This window comes from Monodelphis domestica, chromosome 5 (assembly GCF_027887165.1).
Source record: "Monodelphis domestica isolate mMonDom1 chromosome 5, mMonDom1.pri, whole genome shotgun sequence".
Classification (NCBI taxonomy): domain Eukaryota; kingdom Metazoa; phylum Chordata; class Mammalia; order Didelphimorphia; family Didelphidae; genus Monodelphis; species Monodelphis domestica.
In genome coordinates this window covers 275,106,121-275,120,467 of record NC_077231.1, presented here as the reverse complement: position 1 = coordinate 275,120,467, position 14,347 = coordinate 275,106,121, and the positions used below count along the sequence as shown (strand labels likewise).

The following is a 14,347-nucleotide window of genomic DNA, read 5'->3' as shown; positions in this document are numbered from 1 at the left end:
ACTTAGGGTTATCTCAAGAAAGTTACTTGAGGCCAGGGGCTAATTTCATATTTGTTTTTGTTTTATCCCGGTCTTAGGACAGTGCCTGACACATAATAGGCACTTAATGCATGCTGACTTATACTAATGTAGTATTAATTTTGACTATTTCTCTAATCAGTTATTAATATTATTGGGTACTGAGAGCTGACTCCAAAATGACTGCTACACCAGTAATTAGTGGTTTTTTGTATTTCAGGATTGTGTGCTTTAAAAAAAAAACCTGTGTGCTGGAGAACTATATTCCCAGCCTTCTGCACCTTTAAGAAAAACTGTATGCTGGGGAACTACACCCCCCAGCATGCCTTGTACCTCCCAGGGTTCCCTTCCCCCTACATCCTGGCTTGCGATTGGTCTATAAATGGACCAATCCCACACTAGGGAGGGACCTTTGAATTGGACTTTGATCAGTGGAGCGAGTTTTTCCTTTGTTAACTTGTCCAAAACCCTTTTCTTTCTCACTCCATGGAAGTCTATTAACATCAGAAGGAAAAAGGGCATTTTTTTTTTTACTACAGTATAACGTCAACTTAATTTTTAAACCCATGTGCTTCTTAATGCCCTCACCCCCCTTTTCTACCAAGTCATCACTGAAATTAGGCGAGCATTGCAAGACCTGAGGATCATTTAGTATTTTTAGTTTTTAAGACACCCTCATGGCCAATGAGTTAATTATTCAATGATCACCTTGCTTTGACATAGGGCTACTATGAAATTTGTTGGGCTGGTTCTTAGGCACAGCTTGGAAGAATCTAGTAATGGAGCACGTACTCTGCTGGCATGATCTTTAAGAACCCAAGAAAATATCCCTGCTAGACAGGCATCAGTGTGGGACTTTTTATTATCTTAAAATATAATAACAAAATACAAACAAAATAGACTAGGAAGTCAGAAGAATAGTATAGGGATATTAGTCTCAGGGAAGAGAATTAAAGGGAGAAATTTGTGTTGCCCAAAAGAATGAAGTGGCAAAGTAAAATCTCCCTACAACCTAGCAGATGTTGAATCTGCACTGGTGGCCACCAAACCTATGTCCTAAAGCTCTATGCCTTAGCAGCAGTTATAGGGAGAAGTATAGTCCAGAAAGTGGCTCCCTGATAAAAAAAATTTTTTTTGATTGAATTTTGTTACCAAATTTACTAATTTGTTATTTGCGTTCATGTTCTCCTTGAACAATGGTTCAAGAACATGACTTTCTAAAAACATTCGGAAAGATGTAAAGCTGAGAGGAATGGCCACCAGTAAAAAGGGGGTGGGGTGGGGGAAAGGGATGCGATTTGGTACTATATTTCTTTTCCAAATGAATGATATGGTTGTGGGAACTCCTTGGGAGCAAGAGTTGGATTTGGTGGGGAAGGAGGTAGAGAGATAAGGAAGGAGTTGACTTTCTTTGTATCTCCAGAACTGCCGGGCACATAGTAGGCCCTTAATAAATGTACAGTGATCCCTCACCTTTCATGGGAGTTATATTCCAGAGACCCCCAGCATAGGTGAAAATCCATGAAGTGGTAGTTATATTTATTTTATTATATATATATATATATATATTTTAAGGCTTCATATGCCCTTTCCACTCTCCCATAAACCTTTTCTATGGTCTTATTATTATATAGTCACTGGGCTAATCAGTGCCCAGGATACAGAACACAGCACTGTGGTTGGTGGCCTTTCCTTCCATCAGTCAATAGCATGCCACTATATATATTTTTAAAAAAACCCATGATACAGTGAAGCTGTGATAAGTCAATAGTGATATAGTGAGGGACAACCATATCTGCATTCTCTGTTGAAGACTGATTCATCAGTCCAAATGTTTCTAAAAACCTTTGGATGGCCTTTGGCACAATCACTCAATGTCTTCAGTTCTCTTATTTCTAATGGTGATATCTCACAATACATATTAAAGTTAGCTAGCAAATGATAATAAAGCCATTTTTATGTTCAATGTTGTATAAAAGTTTAGTAGGGAAATTAACCTAATATGAAAAAGAAAAGTAAACACAAGTCAACTAAAAACATGAAAGATTCCAGATTCTTAAAGTCTAGGAGATTAATAATGTGATACACCACTCCCACCCAAATATCCCTTATAACTATCATTGATACTAATCAAATAAGTGCTTGGAAATAGTATGCATTTCAAAATTGTTACATAATTAACAGTATATAAAATGAAGGCTCCTAGGTGTCTTCTTTTTCTATAAATTATAGCACTTTATATACCAGAAAAAAAGGAAAATATCCTTGATGATTTAATCTATTAGAGTTTAACTGTCAGGAGTAAAATCTTGATTTATTTGAAGGAAAACATTCTCCCAGTTGATGACCCATGAGATCCATCACCATGGGCCATACTTTTGTCAGTTTCTCAGAGGTTCTCTTAAAACCCCCATTTTGAATTAATCATATGTATTTAATATTGTTTTCAAAGGAACAGACCAACTTAGATAGTTATTCAGAATAACTATCACAAAATCATTACAAGTGAGATCATTTCTGTGGTTTGTTAATGCCTGTAATTGTTTGACAACTTTATTTTCCCCTTTAAAAAATTCTAAGCAATGGGAAAATGTTGAACGAGGATTTAATTTGGGTCTCACAGAATCCCAGATCTGGTACCTTCAGTTCTCAGTCAATATTTAGTCTTTTGCAGTCACTCAAATAGAATAATAAACGAGAGGCAATAAAATAGGAAGAACTGCTGTACACATGGGGTAGGGATGAGAGGGAGAGAAAGTAATGCATTTATATAAGGTCTACTATATATATGCCAGTGCCTTCTTACAAATATTTTCTCATTTGATCCTCACAACAGCCTTGCTGAGGTAGGATTTTATTATCCCCATTTTTACAGAGAGGGAAACCAAGGCACACAGAAGTTAAGTGACTTGTCCAGGATGATATCTAGTAAGTGTTTGAGGCTAGATTTGAACTCATATCTTCCTGACTCCAGACCCAGTGCTCTACCCACTGTGCCACCAGCTCCTTACTAGGAGATAAGAGACCTAGACTCTACTTCCAGCTCCAGCACTGACAAAATGAGCTTGCCCTTTTGGGGTTAGATCAGTGGTTCTCAACCTGAGGGCTAGGGACCTCAAGGCCACAGCACTTTGTAGTGACACATAATGCCCGAAGTATCTCTTAGTAACTGGTTTCCTCCTAAGACATTTGGTATACACTTGCATAGTGTCCAATATATGTAAATACTGTTATGATTAGGAAAATAAAATTTATCTAAAAGCAGAACTGAATTTGTAACTTTGTCATTCACATTTTCTTAAGCATACTCTGTCCTATTTTCTAAATAAATGGAAATCTATTCTGTTTTTAAAGTCTGCATATGTAATCTTTTGTAAATGAAAAAGTACTCACTAAGAACCCTTTTGGGTAGATTTAAAATTTTTTTATTAAGTCCTGTCATATAAAAGGGAAATGCTAGTATCAAATGTCTACATATCATCTCCTTATTCAGTAGACAGATTTCTTATCAAATTAATTTATTAATAATCAAATTGCTGTTTTTGAGAAAATAAAGAAAAGCTATTTCCTGCTCATTTTGTCATTTGTAAATGTACTTATCTTTATTACATCTAGGAATGATATTTATTATGATATATAATATTTATAATTTGTAATATATCTAGGATCAGCATCTTGGATGCTGCTCAGATAATATATTTATAATTTAGAAATATAAATATATTATCTGAGAGCAGCATCCAAGATAGTGTTCAAATAAATTAATTTTGAAATGATTTGTAGAAAAATACCAGGTTAAACATAAATTAAAGAAAGATTATATGCAAGATGTTATGCCAGATATTTTGTGACTGTGTTTCAAATATGATTTTAAATGTTTTGTTCTGTGGGAAGGGATGTGGCCCCTTTATTTTTTAAACTTTACTTTCTGTCTTGGAGTCAATACAAGTATCAGTTTCAAGGCAGAAGATCAGTAAGGGTTAGGCAATTGGGGTTCAGTGACTTGCCTAGGGTCACACAGCTAGGAAGTGTCTGAGATCAAATTTGAACCCAGATCTTCCCAACTCCAAGCCTAACACTCTATCTATTGCGCCACCTAGCTGCCCCTGATGTGGTCCTTTTAAAAGGTTGCTGTCAGAGGCCAGATGACATTATAGCACAGTTTAGGAAAGTATTCAATGAGTCAACTTAAGATATTTATGTATATTTGTGATAAATACCTGATGGGGAAAACAGTTACTGTCAAAACAGCCAAAAGGAGATGTAAACACATAATATCATATTAAAATTCTTCTGCTTAGCCCCATGATGAAGGAAGACTCAAGGGAACCAAACAGAAATCTCATAACTGAGCAGGAATGCTAGGAAGGATAGCCTAAGATGAATGAATGGAAGGATGAAAATCTGAGGCCAAAGAAATAGTATTTCAAGAGCTTTTAATGCCAAGTTGCCCTGAAACACGGAAGCACTCAAATAATATGACTTGGAAAAGGTCTTTGACTTGACATATAAATATCACGGATTAGCTCAAAAACTGTTCAGTTTTAACACTGGAGAGGAAAAGCTGGCTGAAGTTAAGCAGTGACTGATACCAGTTAAGGATAATCTGACCTTTAATCATACTTAAGTATTTGAAGTGCATTAAATCTTATATCATATAGCATCTTCTAAAATATGAAGTTCCTTACAGTTTATTCCTAGATATTTTAATTTTTTAAAATTATTTTTTGTTATCTGAATAAAAAGCCCAGTTGAATAAGAAAGTATGTTATTCCTTTCACTCAGCTAACCAATCTTATAGGTAGCTTGGCTCCCCTGACTATAAACGTATAATTGATGCATTGCTGTCCAATTGGTGGCAACTTTACCTAATTGCAGGTCAGGCATCTATGAAAAAATACATAGCTATGTGTCTAGACCATGGCGAGTGCTTAATAAATGCTTAATGAAACTTATAAACACAAACCTACAAAGTGATTGCAAATACTAGTCATATAATGAGTGGTCTGAGCCTAGATTTGGAGTAAGTTCAGATTCTGAGGACTTGTCAGTTTTGTGGCTGAGCAAATCAATGAACTTTTCTCTGCTTCAGTTTTCTCATTTGTAAAGTTAGGGGTAAGACTAGATGGCTCAAAAGGGCCCCTATAGCTCTAAATCCTGTGAACTCTTAAATAGTTAATAATTGAATTAATAATTTATATTAAAACTTTATTTTAATCCTTTGAAAGATCCTTGATTTTATAATAGTGAATACCTCAATATAATCAGCCACTTAAATAGATCGCAATTCCTCCAATCTTCATCCTTTGCAATTCATACTCTTCCCTTTTCCCTGCCTCTATGTGGGGTTGAGCTCAGAACCCATCTTGGGTTCCTGCTGAACTGGTTCCATACCTCTAAAAAGCCTTCCCAAGGGGTAAGGCTTGTAGCACAGATTGAAGTTGGGTATGTGATGAGATGAGACCAGTAATAAAGAATATAGGTTGTAGAGCAAGAGGACTAATGGCTGTAAAGAGACTGACTGTGCAGCAGAAGCAGGGTTGCAAAGGTCTCAATTCTGGCTCGTGGTGGTTACGTACCTAGCTAAGCAAGCAAAAAGCTGTTGAATTTGCCAGAATTCTCTTCATTTGCTATCACAAATATCAGGGGGTATTTCATATCTGACCTAGCCCTGCCCTTCATGTCCTTCTGAATGCCCTTCAGTTGAAGAGCCCCTGCAACCATGACCCTCAATCTTTGGCATGTTAACAGCTGCCTCAAATTACATCAGAAAATATTCCTCTTTCTATCCTGCTTCTCCTCCCCTGGGAGACCAATGGTGGAATACCTCCACAAGTTCCAGGAGCTGAAGGTGATGGCTTAGCACCCAAGTGCTTCTAGTCTACCTCCGTTCCAAACCCACCGATGGCTAAATGAAACTGAATGGCTTTGATAACAAAGGATTTAATTCTTTAATTTACTCTTATAATTCAAGCCAGGAAAGAAGAGAAGGATTCTGGCTTATGCTGATCTAGGTCTGGGTGTGCTGGATCCAGTGAAATACCCAGATAGTTGGACCCCAAAGTGCCCACTGGCTTCCTTGTCTGAGTAGTGGAGAAGGATGCTGAAGCATGATCTTCCTGCTTTGAGGACTTGCCCACAAGATTTCAGATACTCAGCCCATATTTGTGAACTCTGTCCTGATACTTAGTTTTTGAGAGTTCCACCTTTTATATGCCTTTCTTGTTACTTTTAATCTACCTTGCAGCTTGTCCTAACTGTCTTCAGCTTCCTTCAGGAGGTATCTAAGTTGGTACTATGGCATGGGAGACAGCTAGAAACAAATGAAAAGTGAAAATCAAACTTTGAGTGCAAGATAGTGTTCACTGTAGAAAAGTAGAAAGCAGCATCGTAGGATATGACCATGGGTTGTCTGCCTGACGAAATGACTCTTTGGGAGATAGAAGTCTAAGAGTGCATGTATTGTTCTAGCAGTCATTTGATTCTTTCCAGGCAACTGGATTTTGGATGAGAAGCAGTGGAGAGCTCAATCGTACATGGAGACATCAGCAAAGCAGACTTAAAAGGCTCAAATTTGGGGTTCCAATATGATGTGATATGGTAGAAGAGTCCATGTAGCTAGAAAACTTTCTTAAGGAATACCATGCTGCTTCAGGGGCTACTGAAATTGGAACAGAGGCTGAAGCGAGTGAATTTGGGGAGCTCACATACCACTACCATATTATCATTAATTAAATCCTTAGGATTATAGTAGCCCCTGAAGGGTAGCCCACATGCAATCCAGGATCACTGAGAGGTTCATAGTAATTTTTTTTAAACCCTCACCTTCCGTCTTGGAGTCAATACTGTGTATTGGCTCCAAGGCAGAAGAGTGGTAAGGGTAGGCAATGGGGGTCAAGTGACTTGCCCAGGGTCACACAGCTGGGAAGTGTCTGAGATCAGATTTGAACCTAGGACCTCCCGTCTCTAGGACTGGCTCTCAATCCACTGAGCTACCCAGCTGCCCCCAGTTCATAGTAATTTTAAGAGTTGGGGATGAGGAAAAGTCAGGTTGTATTCTTGGTGGGGGAGTCTTCATTGGTCTCAGACCTTACTTGATAATACTATGCTATAGGTTGGACCACCAGAATCTCATGCAATGGTGCGAAGAAACTGTGTGACAAGGGTGATTCAATGGTTTGGGAGTCAGGTCCAGAGAGAGGAGATCCTGGGTTCAAATCTGGCCTTAGATACTTCCTAGCTGGGTGACAGGACAAGTCATTTAACCCCCATTGCCTAGTCCTTACCACTCTTCTGCCATGGAACCAATACACGGTATTAATTCTAAGATGGAAGATAAGAGTTAAAAATAAAAAGAAACAGTATGCCTCAACCCTGGTTTGTAATGGTACAACTGAGGCAGTAACATCCATAATACCTCTCAACATGGGATGTCAACCTTGTCCAAAGATGGACAGTCTATTTTGAAGAGGTGATAGACATCTTGGTCCAAGTATATGCATTTCCCAGAATTCATATAATATTTTCTGTGGGATGCTATATTAGGAGAGTGTTCTAAGAAGCCCTGCCTCTTAGACGTTCTGGCTTTGTGACCCTGGGCAAATTGCTTACCTCTTAGTACCTCCACACAGGTGGGGGTGATAGAATGAGTTTTTTCTCTGGGAATTGTCTATAGCAGTGGTGCCAAATTCAAATAGAAGTGAATCCTTGCATTTTTACTGACTTAGAACACTACAAATTAACTTCTATGCTGTATTTTTATATAGTTTATTAAACGTCTCCCAATTATAATTTAATATGGGTCAGAGCACTGTGGAATTTTGGTGGTACGCAGTCACGGGCTATGAGCTCTGGGCTACACAAGGAAATCAAGGATCCAAACAAAACTAAATTACTGCTTGACTTGTCTGTCCTCTATAGTACAGACTGCATCCAGAATGTGACATTTGCCAAAGAAATCCCCTGACCACAGCTAGACCTCGGAATGAAAATTCCTTGAAGTGTATGGAGCTGGGGCGTTGGCAAAGACTCTTCAATAATCACAGCAGCCTCAAAGGAGTATGGGAAGTTTAACTGGCTTTTAGGTAGGTTCCTAACACCTGCAGTTTCCAGTTTGGGCAATCTAAAATATGTAGAGACAGGTCATACATGCTGATGTTTTATAGACCACTGACTCATAAAAGATGTTAATGACTGTGAAGCCAATTTATGTCTATTAAAGTGAAAAGGAGAAGTGAAGCAATTGGCTGGGTAACTGAACCCCCAAAACTTGCCTTTTCTTGAATTTCCTGGATGCCTCGGGAAAGAGACAAATTTCTACTATGGTGGAGACGTGCCTTTATAAAGTCAGGAAATTACTGGTTAAAAGCTAATGGCAGCTATTTATGGTTCAGTAGAGTCTCAGTACTTGGTAGGATTCTGTCTGAAAATTAGTACACATATGTCCATACATCCATATGTTACATTTCTCCTCCAAAACAAAACCATACCTGCCTGCTGGCGTCCTTGGGTCCTAACTGGAGTGCCCAAGCTGAGACCACGTTAAATCCTTTCACGATGAAGGAATCTGGGAACAACGAAGCCAAATATTCTGCGTTGGACTCTGGGTACTGGTTTACCCTCATGTTATTGCTGACATCAATCAGGATTTTTCCAACTAGAAGATGTCGGAGGTCCCACAAAGAGGTATAATGTTCCCTATGTATTGCAATAAAAATTATATTGGTTTTTGTGAGGGCATCTTCATGATGGGTGACATCAACCACATGTGGAAAGAATTCTGAAGCAAATTTTGGGTTTCTGCTTCCGATCACCACGTGATACCCACATCTGATAAGTCGAATAGTCAGAGATTTGGCAAAATCTCCACTTCCAATTATGCCTATGGTAACCTTACTTGCATCTTTGATACCATTTATGCCATTGGGTAAAAATGTTTCATTAAGACTCTTGGGGCTGCCCATCATCGATATTGATTCCATGATTTGAAGACTTCTACAATGCTAACCTAGAAAAGAAAAGAAAACATTTTAAAGTCAATCAAAGAGAAAACTTTAAAACTGTTCCACTCAGAGTAAGATTAGATTTAGGCCAATCCAAATCAACTGGGAATGAAATCAAGATCCTAGAAAGAAAATAGGCCTTTGGATAGCTGAAATAGCTGTCACAATGATGATACACTGATACATTATTTGAATAGAAAATTATCTGTTTCAAGCTCTTTTAAAAATGTGATTTTAGAGGGCAGCCAGGTGGTTTAGTGGTTTGAAAACCAGGGCTTGAGATGGGAGGACCTGGATTCAAATGTGGTCTTAGACACTTCCTAGCTGTGTGACCCTGGGCAAGTCACTTAACCCCCATTGCCTAACCTTTACTGCTCTTCTGCCTTGGAATTAATACACAGTGTTGATTCTAAGATGGAAGGTAAGGTTTAAAAAATGCAATTTTATCTGTGAGGATATACATGAACTGATATAAAGTGAACAGAACCTGAACTTTGTACACAGTGACAGCAATATTTTTTGATGAACAATTACAAATGACCTTGTTATTCTCAGTGATCCAAGATAATCCCAAAGATTCATGATGAAAGATGCCATCTGCCCTCCAAGAAAGAAATGATGGCATATGAATGCAGACTGAAACATATTATATTTCATTCTATCATATCTCCTCCTTCTCCTCCTTTTCCTCCTCTTCCTCTTCCTCCTCCTTCTTCTTTGTTTGAGATCTCTTCCACAAAATGACTAATACGAAGAAATGTTTTACATGATTGCCTATGTAAATCTATATTAATTTGCTTACCATCTCAGGGAAGGGGAGGGAGAGAATTTGGAACTCAAAACTAAAAAGAAGAATATTAAAAATTGTTTTTACATGTAAGTGAGGAAAAATGAAATATTATTTATTTTTAAAATAAAAATGTGATTTTATCATAGATTAGAACCCATAATAAATTGAGTTTTTCCCTTTTTCTTAATCAGCCCATTCACCTAACATTTTTCAAGAGCCTACCATATGCAAAATGTCTTGCTAGACCCTGAGGATTTATGGATACAATAAAACAATCTAAGCTCTTGAGACATATATAAACATAAAGTGGGTATGAGATACTAATAGAAAATTACAATACAGGATAGAGTGTTATGGAGGCAAAGAAGAGTTGGTAAAGTGCCATGACAAGTTTTAGGATGGAGAGATCACTTTCCACATAGGGGAGGAGATCCTCCTTTGGAGGATTTCTTGGAGAAGGTAGCAGGAGTTAGCCAAGGAAATTGAGGGAGGGGAGGAAAGCATAGCAAAAGTCATGAACAAAGGGGAGGATGGAGAGTGGAAAGAAACTCTTCTTTCCACGTTAAGAGAGCAGAGCTTTGGAGAAGGCCCATATTCAGACAGCTGAAATTCCAAAGAGCCTTCTCACCTTTTTTATATAGCATATTCACATTTTGCCCATCTGTCTGTTTAGATTCCAAACATATGGGATAGTGGTGTGACAAATGCTAGTTCTTGGATGGTGAATACAGTGAAAAAATTTAACTGAATAATTGGCTGTAGATAGGCTAATAAATCTCAAAAGTTTAAAAAATGTTTTACTTGTATGTATAATATTTATGAATCTCCACATTTCTGCCAGTATCATTTTTATCTGTTTAACCAATATTAAGCATTTATTTAAAACCTACTGCATACTATTCCCTGTGCTAAGCCTTAGAAACCTTATATGGAAACCTTAGAAAGAATGAAAAGACTTCCATTCTTAAGGAGCTTAATTCTTTCAGGGGAGAGTTGCACATTTTTTTAGGATAGGCAAAATAAGTCTGAAGAGACTCACTATAAAATAATACAAGGTAATTAGGGAGAGAGATGGGGCTAGCAATTAGGACTGGGAAAGACTTTCGTAGACAATGGGATAGAAAGGAGTAGACAGAACTGAACTGTAAAACTAACTTTGCCTGCAAATTGCCAAGTTCGACTATATACTGCCCCCTACTCACTGTTGGTGCTTTAAAAAAACCTGAGCCTCAGATTGTCCTAAACATCCCATCTTCTCTATATCTCTTCACTCAATGTTACACAGAACTGGAGAAAATGACATAAATATCCTGTGTCCCCCGCAGATATGCTATTCATTCCCAAATGGACCGTCCCCGCCATAAGACAATTCTTTTCTTCTTTGTTTTTCAGGCATTTCAACCATGCCTGATTCTTTATGATCGTATTTGGAGTTTTCTTGGCAGAGATAATGGAGTGGCTTGCCATTTCCTTCTCCAGCTCATTTTACTATGAGGAAATTGAGACATAGTTCAGAGTTCCAGGGTCACCCAGGTAGTAAATATCTGAGAATAGATTTGAACTTGGGAAGATGTCTTCCTGACTTCAGGCAGACGACACCGTGCCATTTAGCTGCCCTCTTCTTTCCTACCTATATTTTATTCCCCACAAGTTTTGTTCCAAACTTTTTCTCTCTTCAAATGTCCCCAAACACTCTTAATATAGCTTAAGATCACATTAGCTCTTTTTGGGGGGAGGAGGGAGGTGCCAAATCACACAGATGCCTCATTGAATTATGATATCTTATATATATATATATATATATATATATATATGTATAAACAATTTCATTCCTTTCCATCTAAACCTTCTAAGATATCCCTATCTAGGAGTTGAGTTAGATACAGCTAGCTATAGCTTACACCATTCTTGTTTCCTAGCGTTAGTGAGAAATCTCATAGTAATCACCAGCAGGATGGAACATCACAGAATCTGACTTTGAAAGAACCTTATGGACCACTTAATCCAAGCATCATCCTTCACGAGACTCTCTTCTACATCACTACAAATAATCAACCAGTCTAGTCCTAAAGACCTCCAGAGAGAAGGAGCTTACTGGAAAGTTCTAATTTTTAGGAGGGTTTTCCTTATATCCATTCCAAACCTGCCTCTCTGAAAATTCCAAATGTTAATCGAAGTTTAATACAAGAAACATTTATTAAGCGCCTATTGTGTGCCAAGCCAACTGTGAATTGCTAGAGCTATAAAGACAAAAACAAAAATAGGCCCTGAAACTCAAGAAGCTTACACCCCACTGGGGGCAGGAGTGGGAATAACAAGAACACAGAGAAAAAAAAATAAGTGCAATATGTGTGAAACAAATATGAAGGATTTGGGGAGAGGGCACTAAAATCTGGGAGGGGTCAGGAAAAGCCCTGTGTAGGACGCAGCACTTGAAATGAGTCTTGAATGGAATTAGGTGTAGGTGAGGAGGGGAGATTCCAGGGATTAGGGACATTAGGATGTCTAAAAGAACAGAACCAGCACAGAGGAGAATGTTGTGTATGGACAATAAATGGAGGAGAGAGAGTATTGACAAATGAGCTGGGAGAGATAGTTCTGAGCGGACGGGGAAGGGTTTTAAATACTACCAAGAGAAGAGTTTGCATTTTATTTCTGAGGCAGTAGGAAGCCACTGAGACTTCTTGAGCAGAGGAGTGACATGGCCAGGTCTATAACCTCTGGGGACAATGTTTAATTTCTCTTTCCCAATACCACCCAATAGTCTCCCAAACACCTGCATTCCCTCTGCACTAAATGTGCTTAGTTCTTTGAAATGATCCCTAGAAGGGACGGTTGAAAGTCTTCGCATCATCCTAGCACCTTTCTCATTCAACACATCTAACTCAGACACAAATGTACACACACACACAGAAAATAGAGTGTTGTTGTCGTTCTTAATATTCATCATCAATCTTCGATTATTCAGGGCTTTAGAATTCCTGGGAACATTTCCCCTTATTTTACACATATCTTTCAAAAGAAATCTGACTTTTGTTGATGAGCTCCCTGTGCATCCACATAGTCTTAAGGCAGTGGCTCCCCCTTTTCCTTCTTACTAGGGGAGAGGGAAGTGAAGGGAAGGATCTTGTCGTTCCTCTGCTCAAGAAGCTTCAGTGGCTTCCTACTGCCTCAGAGATAAAATACAAATTCTTTTTACCCCCCTCCTTGGAATGCTTTTTCCATTTTCCAAGCTGGGAAGTAGAAATGTATCCCTTTGGCCCTTCTGCCTCTCCAGCTTTTGCTTTCATCATACATTTGGTGCTTCCAGAAACATCAGACACAATCTCTCCCACAGCAACCTGGCCCTCCCCATCGCTTGGAGTGAGAGCTACAGGCCTGTCTTTTTTATGGTAGTTCTTTTGCCAAACCCTTGTAATTATCTTCACAGAAATGGCCAGATTGACACCTGCGTAGACAGGCCAATTTCTGAGGCTCCTAAGTGAGGCTTTGCATTTATGGCAGTATTTTCTTTTTTTCTTTTTTAAACACTTACCTTGTGTTTTATTTAATATCAACTCTAAGGCAGAAGAAAGAAGTAAGGGCTAGGCAATCAGGATTAAGAGACTTGCCCAAGGTCACACACTAATGAAGTATCTGATGTCAAATTTGAACCCAGGTCCTCCCCACTCCAGGACTGATGCTCTTTTCATCTAGCTGCCCTAATGGCACTATTTTCTGACAATGGAGGGATGGTGGGTATTGCATCTGTTCAGCTGTGTTTAATTGGCAAATAGCACATTAAGGAATCAGAAGCAGAAGCCTCTGGGAGGAGCTAAGGTCATTGGAAGTGGTCTCAACCCAACTCCCCGCATTTTATGATCTTACACTAAGTTGGCACCCTTACCTTTACACTTCTTGGTTTGAGAACTGTAATCAAATCACCACTACCACAGCCTCTGTAAACGTTATGTTAATGGGTTGCTTTATTATTCTCCTCACCATCTTTGTGATTTCTCAAACCATAACTCCCTTCCCATCAGAATGGGAGCTTCTTGAGGACCAGGCTTATCTTTTTAATTTGTATCCTTAGTGGCTAGCAAGATGCTAGCCACAAAAGAAGCACTTAAGACATTCTATTTGTTCATTCATGTATTCATTTAATTACCCAGAGTAGTTTTTGTTATTTTGATGATTATTTCCTTTTCCTCTTGAGATCCACCTATCTCCATGTACTCTGTACTCCCCTAATTGCTCAGCCTTTAAGAGATACAGAATAGGAAATAGTCGAAAAATCCTAGAGAAGGCGAAGGCAGTCAGCACATGACTCAGAACAATTTAATTAAGGAATTACCCATTTTCTTAAAAATAGGCATCTATATTATGGCATTCTTCAAATGTCCACTTGCTATCTTCTTGTGGCTAACCAAACATCCCATAGTTCTTTTAGGGAAGGGACTTGCAACGCCAAGTCAAAATATATCCAAAGAGCTTTCTTGCACCACAGAATAGAAAATTTCTTCACTCATTTTCATTTTCTGAATATAAAAACTGCAAT

At 38.5% G+C, this 14,347-nt stretch overlaps 1 protein-coding gene across 3 annotated transcripts in view; it reads right to left on the bottom strand.

Annotated features, from left to right (window-relative positions):
• Positions 1-14,347, bottom strand: part of STEAP2 (STEAP2 metalloreductase) — a 43,231-nt gene that overhangs the window by 10,806 nt on the left and 18,078 nt on the right. For all 3 annotated transcript variants that reach the window (XM_007504987.3, XM_001368627.4, XM_007504983.3), the window contains one exon: positions 8,508-9,025. In XM_007504987.3, the coding sequence (XP_007505049.1) occupies positions 8,508-8,999 (492 nt within the window). In that variant the 5' untranslated portion in view covers positions 9,000-9,025. The remainder of the gene's footprint in view (positions 1-8,507; positions 9,026-14,347) is intronic.